General features: G+C 44.8%; 1 protein-coding gene across 4 annotated transcripts in view; it reads left to right on the top strand.

The window, feature by feature from the left end:
* The first annotated feature begins 3,515 nt into the window (after positions 1-3,515).
* The window catches only part of LOC107524106 (aldehyde oxidase 2), a 57,897-nt gene continuing 48,207 nt past the window's right edge, over positions 3,516-13,205 (top strand). For 2 of the 4 annotated variants that reach the window (XM_016195877.2, XM_087819388.1), the window contains exons 1-7: positions 3,516-3,569; positions 5,784-5,841; positions 7,342-7,438; positions 7,752-7,860; positions 9,236-9,362; positions 9,587-9,648; positions 12,184-12,273. In XM_016195877.2, coding sequence (XP_016051363.2) covers positions 3,516-3,569; positions 5,784-5,841; positions 7,342-7,438; positions 7,752-7,860; positions 9,236-9,362; positions 9,587-9,648; positions 12,184-12,273 — 597 coding nt within the window. Of the gene's footprint in view, positions 3,570-5,783; positions 5,842-6,172; positions 6,190-7,341; positions 7,439-7,751; positions 7,861-9,235; positions 9,363-9,586; positions 9,649-12,183; positions 12,274-13,205 lie in introns of all 4 variants that reach the window. The other 2 variants (XM_016195891.2, XM_087819390.1) reach the window with 2 other exon arrangements.

Raw genomic sequence — 13,205 nt, 5'->3', positions numbered from 1 at the left:
ACTCCCCTTTGGCCAGATGTTCTACCCTCCAGGCTTGTGCCTCATACTCACTCAGACCAGGGCAGGAAGGGTTTAGGCAGATGATTGGGCACTTCTGACCTAGTCACACCAATGTCAAACTTTCTCCATGCCCCATTCACACCCCAGGCAACCAAGCTCTCCTCCAGATTCACAGTTCTCAGGCACTGGAGAGGATGCCTCTCTCACACAGCCCAAGGCCTCACTGGTGCTCAGATTCCCATAATCCCAACCTCTGGCTCCACAGAGGCTGAATGATTGGAGTTTGGAGAGAAGAGACCTCTTGTCAATATGGTTGAGAATAGAGGGTCTAGAACATGGGCATTGAATGACCAATTCAAGGTTCTTAAAAAGTGCCCCACTCTTGGTCTGCTCACCTGTGCTCCATTTTTGGCTTTTGAAGAGCTCACAAGAGACAGTAGCACACCAGGGACATGGAAGTGTAGCCAGTACTTTTCCATTTACATCAGCAAACAGGATTTGTTACAATTTCTTCCAGAAATAGGTTTGTTTGGGTTGTGGGAGAGGGCAGTGTCATTTCCAATATTCTGACATTGGATAAAAGGGCTCTTTGATGTAACTAACTCATAAGACCTTTCTTATAACAAATACACAAACCCCTGAGTCAGTAGATGGGAGTGTCTCTCATCCACCAGAACAATCCATTTAAAAGTAAAGAAATTCAGTCTTCCCTTTTCATTAAAGAAAAAAAAACCAGTGGTGGTTTTTTTCCATTTTCTGGGATAAGATCTAAGAGAAACACTTGGCGGAGACAGCATCCTACCTTCATACTGTGGTCAGCCCTTTACTCAATCTGCTCTGAGTGATTTTTAGACCTAGTTCCCAGAGTCCTGGAGTTTCTGAAGGAGAGAAAACCCCAGGACTTCAGGCCTCAGCCCCAGCCCACTCAACTAAGTAGTAACCTTTCTGTTTAACTTGTTCACACTTCATAAGATTTCATTCAAACAAAAGTTTTCCTGGTTGGAACAAGTTTGAAAACACTCTTGATAGTCATTCAAGATCAGTGTCCCAGAAATTAACATATTTGGTTCCCTTAATCCAAAGCACTTTTGTATCTTATAACTCTAATACCATAATCTGATTTTAGAACTCTAAGACTGTTCTTCTACATTACACGGTTGCATTTCATGTTGACACTGGAGGATTTCTTCCTATAAATATTGTGAAACACCATGATCTGTGTTTCTCATTTCTACTCCTGTAAATGGGAAGCATGTGCTCTTTGTGTTCACTGGTTTCCCTCTATTAAGGGGCAAAGTGAAATGGTAAAGAGATTGTGGACCCTTAAAAACAACCCCTATATCATTTCTTCCCTAAATGCAAGCAGCCATAAGAAAGGCCGTGGTCTCCATTCTCTTATTCCCCAGCCTGCCCTGCCTCCATTCCCAATTCTCCCAGAATCAACTCCTACTCATCCTTTAGGACCAACTGTCCCTTCCTCAGGCCTCCCCTGATCCCTTTTGCCAAAATAAAGCTCATCTCCCTGTTCTATGTTTCCCACAATGGTAAATATTGAATATCATGTTAGTTTTCCCTTTTATTAACCATTAACTCCTTGGAGGAAAGAAACTTGTAGATCTTGTTTTTCACTGTGCCTCTACCACTTAGCATACTGCCTGGTGCAAGGTGGATGCTCAATATCTACCGCGTGAGTGAGTGAATGAATGGATGGATGGATGAGGCCTTCTTCATTTAAAGTATTTTAGATAGTCAAGCATTTACTAACCCCTGCAAAGAACAAGCTGTCATTCTTGCTGACCATTGTGGGGGATACAACTAGCTATTCTAACCTTCAGGAGCATATTACCTAATTGGGAAAATAAGACACAAACATTGAAAAGATAACCAACTACTAGTGGCAAATAAGAGATTAGTTTTCCAGGCTCCTGCTTTATTAAATGAAAAGTAAAGAAGTGATTGTTTGGATCTGCAGTTGTTTTTCAAAGGACGGAAGGTAGGTTTGATGCTGCTTTTTGATGGTAAAGAGGGAGGGAGGGCAATCACAGCGGGACAGGAACAGGGTTGTTATCTGCAGACATGGAAGAGCCTCTTCAGTCACTCGACAAATGCTTATTTGGCATTCACTCTGTGGCAGGCTCCATTCTAAGCCCAGGGATGCAGTCATGCCCCTGCCTTCATGGAGCTTATGTTCTAGTGGAGAAGGCAAATAAGGTGAACAAGAACCCGCATCAGGGAGTAATGAGAACTGTGGAGGAAATGAAATGGGGTGGTAGAAGAGAGCGCGACGAAGGTGGGTAACCAAAGAAGAGCTCACACCCAAATAAGAAGGCACCAGCCATGCCAGAGTCTGAGAAAAGGGAAGGCAAGGCAGAATACATAACATGCACCAAGACCTAGGGAGTGAAAGAATTTAGCACATTCAAGAAGCAGGGAAAGGGCCAATGTGGCAGATAATGAACAATGTGGCAGAAAGTGGTTGAAAATGTGCTCAGAGGAGGGGGTGGGGCCAATCCCCAGGGGCCTCCATGGAAAGCTTTTGGAGTTTTGTTAAGTGTGATGGGAGGACAGGAGAAGGTTTCAAGTAGGAGAATGGTTTAGGCAGAAGAATGATGACAAGAGTAGTTTGGCTGGAGCAGAGGATTCTTCCTGAAGAGCCAAAGAGTCTGAGGCCAGAAACGGGCAGGTTTTGGAGGGCTTTGCACACTGGGCCAAGGAGTTTAGTTGTCATGTTCTAGGCCTCAGAGAGCTACCGGGGCTGCTTTTAGCAGAAGTAGCATGATCAAAAAATCTGACCTGAGGTCCTGCCTTATTCACTTCCCCTCTCATAACCCTGTTGTGGATTTATTTATCCAGCAAATTTATAACACATATGAAACACCCACACACACACTCAAACATGTGCACATTTACCTGTCAAGTTGTTGCCTTGACTAGATCACTATTTCCAATGGACCAATCCTGGGGTGGGGAAGAGGCAGGAGGGTATAGAGGGGCAGGGTGGGTGCAACACACCGCACCTCCGCTTTAGGGCACAGATTGGAATTGGCCACATGATTTCCCATAAGGAGACTTTTCTGCAACTAGAATAAGGTAAGAGTTGCAGAAAGTGGGAGATCCACTTCTATCTCTCTTTGAGAAGAAGAAAATCCAGGATGTATTCCTGGGGCTGAGGCACTGTACAAAGTGGGTTTAAGCTTAAATGGTTGTTTACGGTTTTCACACTGAGGCCCTCCACCTTCAGAGAAAGCAAGAAGAGGTTTTGAAGCCAGGATTGGTGGGAGGCAGAGTGAGGCATGAGGTAAGAGGCGGGACCACACAGGTGCCCTAAACTTAAAAGGCAGCGAAGCCAAGGAGTCTCCACCTCTTGCCCTACTCTCTGGGACTCCAACTGCCAGCTTCCACACAAGGAAGGATTTCAGTGCTTGGGCCTAAATCCTTTGTGCTCAGTTCTCCGAGGCTCACGCCAAAGAGCATTCCCACCTAGAGCTGTAAGGCAAAATCTATTTACAGGTGCAATGCTTTGCCTGCTGAGGTCGGATGAGTTGGTTTTCTTTGTAAACGGGAAGAAGGTAAGTGTTGGGTGTTACCACCATGGCTCAAGACAGCAGGAAGCTACTAGCTTGAGGGGAGCCTTTGTGGCCCATTTGGGTTGAAACCCCTCCAGTCAAGGACAAGAAGCCAGGGACTGGAGCCCATATTAATTTGGCCTGTTCCCCACTCAGCCACAGCTCAGCCTCTGGGATGTGGGGTGACAGTAAAGCACTGGGGTCGATCCAGTGTGAGACAGCCTTGGTTCCATTCCAGCTTTGTCATTTACTGTATAAACTTATGAGAGTTATTTCTCTTCTCTGAGCCTCAGAGTGCCCAGCCTCAGAATCCACCTCCTACTGCGATTGTCCAGATTAAAAGAGAAAGGCTTCTTTCACTGGTTAGGAATCCTCTCAATGCTTGTAAATCATTTAGCACTGGACCTGATATACCAGAAGCACTTCTCTAGTAGCATATCTCGATCTTCAAACTCAGGAGAAGAAACAGAGCTTTCTTTGTTTTTCTCTTTATCAACTTAATTTTTCTCCTGAGGTTCCATTATACAGAATTGGTTGAAATGTAATTGCAGTCAGTTTTGAGCCCACTCTTTCCTCGGGTTGTGGGTAAGTTCCAGGAAGAACTTATATGACAAGGAGAGGGGGCTCTCCCTTTGTCAGTCTCCCTGGCATCTCCCCTCCAGTCCTTACCATCAGTCCACACAGGCCACTAGTCAACTCTCAGTGCCCTCTGCCAGGACCCTCCTCTCCTGAGTCCCTATCAGTCTCTTAATGGAACCATTCTGTAGATCCCAAGGCATGTGGCTTCTCTGGGGTCTCACTACCTTTCCTCCAGGGCCCCTCAGCCCTCCAATCCCACAAGCCTAATTGGGATTTGGTCATCCGCCTGCTGCCCACCCCAGGGCTTGGCTCAAGAAAAGAGATAGAACAAAGAACCTCTAAGTTCTGATTATTTCCCTTCTAACTCTCTATCCTGTATCCAGTCTCCACAGCCAGCAACCACCAGACATTCTTCCAAAACTATCACTTATGAGCTGAGTCCTTACTCCCTTGTTCCACTGCCCTAGACTTCAGAGGCTCCTTCCTCTATTTTCTGTTCCACATGCCCTCTGAGTCATGAGCCCAAAATGAAGTGACTGCAACTAGAACAGGGAATAAGTTAAGAGCTGGAGAAAATATAGATGGGTGTGGTGGAGAATGGAGTTAGCTAGAGAATAAAAATATTATCCAACCACATCCTCAGGAAATGTGTTTGAAGGGCCCGGGTTGGGAGTAAAGGCTGACAGAAGAGGGCTTCTTCTTTTGTTGATTAGGGGCCCCCTAGAGATCCAGAAAGCAGTTGAATTTTAATATCTCAACTTGGAAGCATCTTCCTGTACAATTTTTATTTTTTGAGGTCCACACTAGGTCATGTCTTTCTTCTGAGGAGAATGAAAGCACTAACATGATTAGCTGTGTCTTTCTTTCCTCTGATGCAAGAGAATGGCTGGAGGTGTTTGCAGGACACCCCAAGACACAGTCAAAGGAAATAGCCCCAAATAAGCAAATGGGCAAGAAGCACCAAACAAGGTCCCTCCTCAGATTTTAGGGTTAAATCCCCCACATTTTAAGGTGAGGGAGGGAGAAATTATAGTATTCCACCAAAGCCACCCTGGGGTCCTGAGCTGGGGCAACAAGGTTCACCACCGGCCACTCTGTCTCACTGGCACACTCTAGGGCCTCTCCAGGGTGACAGCAACTCTCTCTACCTCCCCTTCCTGCCACCAACTCTTAAGATCCCTGATGTTATCAAGTGTAATCCCCCCTAGAGGTGTCTCAGAGGCTCCAGAATAGAAACTCTTTCTATCTTCCAGGACCCTTCATTAGACACACACACACACACACACACACAGCATCCATGCCTCTCTCCAGTTTGAAATATTTCAAGAGTACAAAAGCCTGGGTTCCACAAAAATAGATAGTGGAGCAAACAGATCACAGCTCCCAGGGCCCCTTCATATAGCAGTGGTTCCCAGCTCTCATCACCTGGAATAACATAGTTGCCGCACTTGCTTGGTGAGTCTCCTACTCTATAAATGTATGTGAAGGTTGTTTGCCCTCAGATCACAAAAGAGCAGGGGCAGGTGAAATCAGGCCCAATATTTTGCCCCAGTCCCTAAATCAAACAGGCCACGACAGACATTCCACTGGGTCCCTGATTCAGTCCCCATAATAATCTATTCTCTGATTTCAACACAGGTCATAGAGAAGAATGCAGACCCAGAAGTCACTCTGCTGACCTTGCTACGAAAGAACTGGACCCTTTCTATCAAAGTCTTAGCCGTGCCTGTGTTTGCCTTAAAACCCAGACCTGCTGTGATTATGAGAACTAATCAAACTCTCTATCCCCACGCAGTCAGCCCCCTTGGCCCTTGCTCTCTCTTTGCTATTGGCAATGGTTTTGAGGATATTAAGTTAACTGGACTATTTACAAAGGATGAAGTTTCCCATATCTTGATTTCATAGCAGTGAAATGGAAGCTAAGCTCTTTACTTCAGCACTAATTACTCCTTTAAGGGCCTCCCAGATTTCAGGACGGTGGTTATGTAATAGAGGCTTGAGTTTCATGTACCTTCCAAACCTCCCAGATTCAGGAAGAACATGTGTCATAGAAAAGTATTGCCTTTTCCTACATCTGTTTCTTACAGCAGACTTTCCCTCACCATTTTATATTCTGAAATTTAGATCTTCATCATGGCAAACATATTTTAATTGATAAATCTGATGGATTGCTCAGGGAAGCCAAAAAAAAAAAAAGAGGGGGGGCAGAAATTAAAAATTGAGGGAATCAGCCCCTAAACAAGTATTGGTTAAAAGCCCACATGGTTTTTAATTTGTTGTCAATGTTTGAAAATTAGGACATCTCATTTTTTTAAAAAACCCCACAAGATTATTAGCTTCTCATGAAAAGTGAGAAGTCATTCCTGTGACAAGTCTCTTGCCTAGAGGTGAGTAGGGACGTCTGTCCCTAGTCCCCTGTGTAAAGTGCTGCATGAGCTCTCCAGTTATACCCAGCCCACTCCACTCATTCACATGACCTCCCTGATAAGCATCTGAGGTTATGCCTTAATTTAAATGAATAAGCCCTATGGCTTTGGGAAGAAAAAAAAAAGACAGTGATTCTGAAGTCTTCTTAGCCAGTCTAGTTAATTACATCCAATCCCCTAAATTTTATGGAAATGGACCACAATTAGGGAGAAGGTTAACTAGAGAGAGTGAGCAGAAGCTGAGCGTAGACCTGGAATTGAACCTGGATCAACAGGAGCAGAAGGACACTCAAGTGGCATACGAAAATAAGGGTGGGAGTTTTCTCTGAAGGCTCAGTCACTTGTATTCAATGGCAATACAAATTACTGGGCAAAACTAGCAATACATTGAACTGCTAAAAGTAAGTTATCTTCCAATTACATGATTAGAACCCAGAAGAATACCTATAATGAAATAAACTTTTTCAAAGGGCTTTTACTTTTATATCCATTATCCTATGAGATGTTTAGGGTAAGCATGTGAAGATAATGTAGGTATTAGGTTCCCTCTTTGCAAGTGAGAAAACAGGCAGGGAGAGGTTAATACAATTAGTGTCACATGGCTGGCAAGGCAGGAGTGATCTCTACTGAGACCTGGAGGCAAAGGACTTCTCAGACCTGTACCCCCCATTCCCTAGGAAGACTTTCCTTGATAGCGACACCCTAGGGAGGCAGCTATAATGGAGGCAAATGTCCACCTCGGGGTATTTTCCTTGACCACCTCCCTCCAGTAGGCCTCACAGGAACCAAGTATGCCTGCGGAAGAGGAGGCTGTGGTGCTTGTACCGTGATGGTGTCTAAGTGTGACCCTGTGTCCAAGAAGATAAGGTATCCTGCCCAGAAACCCCACTCCTCGTGACACAAGCCTGTTCCCATTGACTGCAGACCCAGGTAGTCTGTTCTTGGAAAGTTTTTCTGAAGCCTAGAATGCCCACATTCCCCGTGAGGATCCCCACTTCTTACAGATAGCACCGAGTCAGCAGAGGGGACCCTAAATTTTTCTTCCTGTCCCCCCTCCAGTTTCCCATCTCTCAGGCTGAATGATAGGCCTGGGGGTTTCCTGCTCTCCTTGGTTCCCAGGTTCCCCATGAAGCAGGACTGTGTTATTCCCCTTGATTTTCCTTGTGTTTTTCATACAAAGACATTTCTCCATCACCTCATGCCTGGTGCCCATCTGCTCTCTGTATGGAGCTGCTGTCACCACTGTGGAAGGCGTGGGAAGCATCAAAACCAAGCTTCACCCTGTGCAGGTAAGAGCATATGTTAATATTCTCACCTCTTTATCTTTTTAATCAATGCTGAATTGACTGCTGCCTGGGGTTTCTAAGTTGTGGTCAGCTAAGTAGAATCTTTGGCTGCATATCCATCAAGATAATAATACCTGTTAAATGATTTAAAAGAAAGCTAGAAACCCATCCACATTTTCTTAATGGTCGTCTTTTTTCTTATTTTTTCTACTTGAATGATAAATAGGATTGCCAAAATATTGATTAATACCTATTGGACTATGATGTGAAATAAATGAATAAAATAAACATCTCTGAAGCCAACAGGATAAAATCAGGAATATTCCCTGTGGTGTGGAGGTCTTGGGAGTAAAATCAGAACTGAGAGTGACTGCACCAGAGCATGAGGACAACTGTTTCTCTAAAACTTTACTGGAAGCTGGAACACAGAGGCTGGTTTTAGAAGTTCTGTGACATGTGTTGGCAGAAACACACTGATTTCTCTGTCATTGTCACAGGGTGTTGGAGAGTCATAGGTCTAGATCTACCAATGCTGAGAGTCCTTCCAGGCAGGAGGAGCCTGGATTTAGTCAAGGGAAAATTGATTCCAGGGAGGTCAGCCAAGGCAAAAGAGTTCATAGAGCCTCTGAAAAGGCCAGAGAGGATGTTTATGCCAAGGTTGATAGACCCGACTCCTAGGATTATATTACATTGTGAAATTTAGAGCAAGGCTTCCCAAATTTTAATGTGCCTAAGAGTCACCTGGGAGCTATTGCAGATTCTGAGTCAGAAGATTTGGAGCAGAGGCCTGAGGTCTTGCATTTCCTACAAGCTCCCAGGTGGAACCAACATGCCTGATCCATGGACTACATTCTAAATAGTGAGCATCTAGAACACAGGCCAAAGTCTTGGAACTTGGAAAGTAGAGCTCCTTTTGAGCCAACACAAAAGAATTTAAAGAAGAAAGTACCATGAGGTCAACAGTAGATAGTTTCCACGTTAATCAAAAACAGATGATCCTATGGTCAAAACTAAACTGCTCAAGATGTAGAGGTGTTCAAGAAAACTGTTTTTGAAACTTATACACAATTGCCTTATAATGACTGATTTCTAGAGAATTCTTCTCACTCTAGGAATGGAGGCTGCATGCTGCTAATTCCCAATGAGAAGGATCTGGGCATTTGAGCTTGAGAAGTGATTATAATGATAGAAAATGGTTTCTGAGTCACTTCTTCCAGGGGCAGGTAGGAAAGGGGACACTAGCTATCTCTGATCGAAGTAGGAGTACACTGCTTGGGGAATGAGTTCTTCCCTGAAAAGGAAGATGCAGGATGTGGACCCTGATGCAGGTAGTGGCATCAGGAAGGCAGGGCCTGTCACTATGTATATGTCCTTCTAGGAGAGGATCGCCAAGAGCCATGGCACCCAGTGTGGGTTCTGCACCCCTGGGATGGTGATGTCCATGTACACACTGCTCAGGAACCACCCACAGCCCTCAGAGGAGCAGCTCATGGAAGCCCTGGGGGGTAGGTTTCACACAGAGAATACTGACCACCCCCACGGTCAGGTGGGAAGTGTGCCTCAGGCTGTTCCACCCCACCCACAATGGTACCCCAGCCCCACTCAAGGACCCTCTTGGTTGTTTCTAAAGTAGTTATAATTCACCCCTGAGAGAATGGGTCTGTTTTAACTTTCCAAAGAAACCAGTAAAAATAAAGCCTACTGATAATCATGCTCCTTATTTTATTAGGTAATCTATGCCGCTGCACTGGTTATCGGCCAATTCTCGAAAGTGGAAAGACCTTCTGCATGGTGAGTAGGTGACCATAGGAACACCTTACACAGTAAGAATGACAGTGACAGTGGTCAAGGCTGGCAATATAGGAGTTGAATTTTTTGAACCATCTAAACAGAGGATAAGTGAGACAAGTGAGTTAGCTCCAACTGACTTAAGGGAGTTTTAGCTCTTTGTTGAGGACACGCTAAATGTTGCACCTCCTTTGATGGCTCATGTCTCACCAAAGAGGGAAGTCAGGTGATCTAACCAGCTATCCAGACATCTTCCATGATAGTTAAGCAAGGCATCAGAACAGGACAGGTAGGAGGGCTCCACAAAGCCCAAAGAGACAAGCAAGGGCATGGAGTTTGCTTTGGGGAGGCAAGCTATGTTCCAAGAATCCAGACCATCTGGGAAAGTGTGAACAAATAAAGAAGCCAAATATTCAGAGTAGAATCCAAAATTTACCCCAAGTACAAGAGCACAGGGAGTTTCCTCAATAAAATGGGGATACTTCATTGGGCTGCTGTAAAGATCAAATGAGAGATCATGGCCAAGCGCGTAGCAAAGTCTTGCTTGGCACTTAAAAGAGCTCAACAAAGAGTTACTATTGTTATTGAGGATGTTGCTAACACTGTGAATAGCGTTTGATGGGGAGACCAGCCAGGTACATCTGATGGCCCTCTCTGGAGGGCAGGACTGATGTGGGCAATACCACCCTTAAACTCAAGCAAGGGGTACCTCACACTTTGAAGAGCCCTTCACTGGTCCTCCCAGCCACTCTCAGGAAGCCATGGATTCAAAGTGATTTGTTTACCTGAAGCCTTCACCTCTTTTCTAGACCATCATCCAGGTATGGTCTTGACCCCATTCCCAGACTTGACACAACCTCTTCCCAAGCCCATCTTCCTAGAGCATATCATAAGCCTGTGTGTGCACCCCTAGGTCTAAGGATGGCCAAAGACGCTGTTTTTGGAGGCAATGGACAGAGCTTGGGCAGTCAGGCTGGGGTGCTCACATGGAGAGAAGGGCAGCAGGGGGCCTCCATTTGTTCTCTTGATGCAGCTCCACAAAAAGTAGATGTGGGCTTGGAAAAATGTCCCAGTCCCCAGAGCCAGGCCAGTACCCCTTGCATGCACATCCCAGATTTCTGTCTGCCACATGGGAGAGCCAAAGGTGACAAGCTGAAAAAATAAATAGCCTGTAAACTCATCAAATTGCCGGTGTAAATGGAAAAGCACTTGTGAAACGCAAATAAAGGAAATCAAAGGAAACCTCTCTCCCTATGGAGGGTGGATGTTATCCACCTTTCCAGGCACAAACTTTGGGGATAAAGGCAAAAGTGTAGTAAGAGACCCACCCTGCAGCCAGCAGGCCCCAGAAACTTTAAGGGGTGAAAGGAACCAAGCCCTAGTGGGATACTGGAGTTTCCTGGCTACTGGGCCAAGAGAAGGCTGGCTTTTTCTGCCGTCATTGACTCGCCTCCCGGAAGCTCTCAGAGGGTCGTTGGGCCCAGCTGTTCTGCTTCTTGAACAGAACTAGGCAGATGGAGCCTGAGACATTTGGGCAGAAACAGAGAACTGGGGTATCTGGAAGTATTTTGCTAGACACTTAGGAAAAATTGTTTAAGAAAGAGGATACGGGAGGTGAGTTAGGGGGAAATGCAGAATACAAGAACCGGCAAGTGAAAACCTGCTTTAAAATTCATTGATTGTCCATTTATTTTCTGTGAGTCCCATGCAGATCCCAAATGTCTAGTTACCAAAATGGTTTTCTTTCTTTTTTTTTTAATCTTTCTTCCTTTTTTTCTTTTTTTTTTAAGGGCTTTATATAAGTGATAACATTCAGTGTTGTTGAGTCTTATACTTGCTAAAGAATGGATATATTTATCCATTGTTGCCCTGAAAAGCATCTTATCAATTAATTCTACCGCTAGGATTTCATCTAAGAAAAACGTCACAGATTTATACAAAGTTGTATGAGTAATAGGCAGAAATGTTTATTATAATGTTTATAGTTATAAAACATAAGCAAAAGCTAAGTATACATCAATAGCAAATTTTACTTATATATATTTAGAAGATGGACTATTATGCAATCAGCAAAATTATATTCTAAGACCTTTGACTGATATGGAAAAAGACTCCCAATATAAATAAACAAATAGGTAAGTAAATAAATAAAACAATAGGCAAATAAATGAACAAAAAGGCAAAATAAAAGGTATATTATAAATAATATAGTACAAATATATATTATGTAAAAATATTGCCAGTGGAATAGGGTAATGATAGTCTCTTTTATGCATCTCTGTAGCCTATATTATTATTTTATATTATAATTACATATTTTGTATTTCTTGTAGATCATAAGTTTTATATATTCTATATGCATCATTTTACTTTAAAAATAAAGCAGAAAGAAGAACTGTCTTGTGATGATCCCTGTTCCTACAGAAACCACCAAAAGTGATGAAAAATGTATCTCATTTAAACTGGCAAATCTCTCAAGGTACAAACCCATTTACTTATTAAAAAAGTTTTTCATCTCAAGCTATTTCACCTTCCTAGGAGTCCAACGGCTGTGAGCAGAAAGGAACTGGGAAATGCTGCTGCGACCCAGGAGAAAACGCTTCCCCCTCGCACAGCGGAGATGTCCCCGTGAGTCCCTTTGCCCGTTGGCTCTGCCTGGGGCACTGCTCGTGTGGCCTGGTGTTGGCCCTGTGCTTAGTGGTTCTCACGGTCGTTCCCTGCTTTACCTCCAAATGCCCGAAGTGCCGGCTCAAACACAGCGCTTGTCATTTGGGAGGTGGGGAAAGGGGCGATTCAAAGCCCATGCTCTGACTTTCCCCTTGGCTCTCCGGAAGCTTAAAAAAACAAAACAAAAACCTGCTCAGAGAAGGGAAAAGACCTGCCCCAGCAAAGAATCCCATCCTCGGTGGAAACGGGTTTCTGCGCCTGGCCCTCCCCGTGCAGGGCGGTCCCCTGTCACCGTGTCTCCTCCTTTGCACTGACCGGGCACTGCAGCCTCAGGGAGGCTGAGGAGCCGTCCGGAGTCACATGGCGAGTTCACGGCCCCACAGCTGGGGAGGCCGGCCCTGGCTTTGCTCTCTCAGAAACACTAGTTTCCAAGAGACCCACTGCCAAGCTCTTAAATGAATTCTTTAAAGAAGTTGGAGTACAGGAGAAATAGAGTTGCTCCCTGTAGCTGAGGGAATCCAAGGGAACAGAGTTGGCCTAAGAGGAAACTCAGCCCATCATCTCCCTCCTGAGTCTCCTTCTGTCCCTCAGACCTACCCTATTCCCATTCTTGGCCTCCCACTGTCACTGCATTTTGGTCTGAAGGCGCGCAATGAAAAGAAGGGTGTTGCAGAGGAAAATGGGCCACCCCCCCCCCCCACGCACCCACCCACCCTCAGTGAGCATTTCACAGAGAATTAGTGCCTCGGATGGGTCAGTGCATTGGAAAGTCTGATTCTCGATTTTGTGGCCTTAGAAATTCAACCTGGGCAATGATCGGGCTCTGGAAACCACCTGACTAACTTTAACCAAACTCAAAAGAGCACAATGTGCACTGATATTCCTTTATAAAG

Source organism: Miniopterus natalensis, chromosome 8 (genome assembly GCF_054644295.1).
Source record: "Miniopterus natalensis isolate mMinNat1 chromosome 8, mMinNat1.hap1, whole genome shotgun sequence".
Taxonomy (NCBI): Eukaryota; Metazoa; Chordata; class Mammalia; order Chiroptera; family Miniopteridae; genus Miniopterus; species Miniopterus natalensis.
Note: the sequence above shows the minus strand (reverse complement) of the source record. Positions and strands in the feature narration are given on the sequence as shown.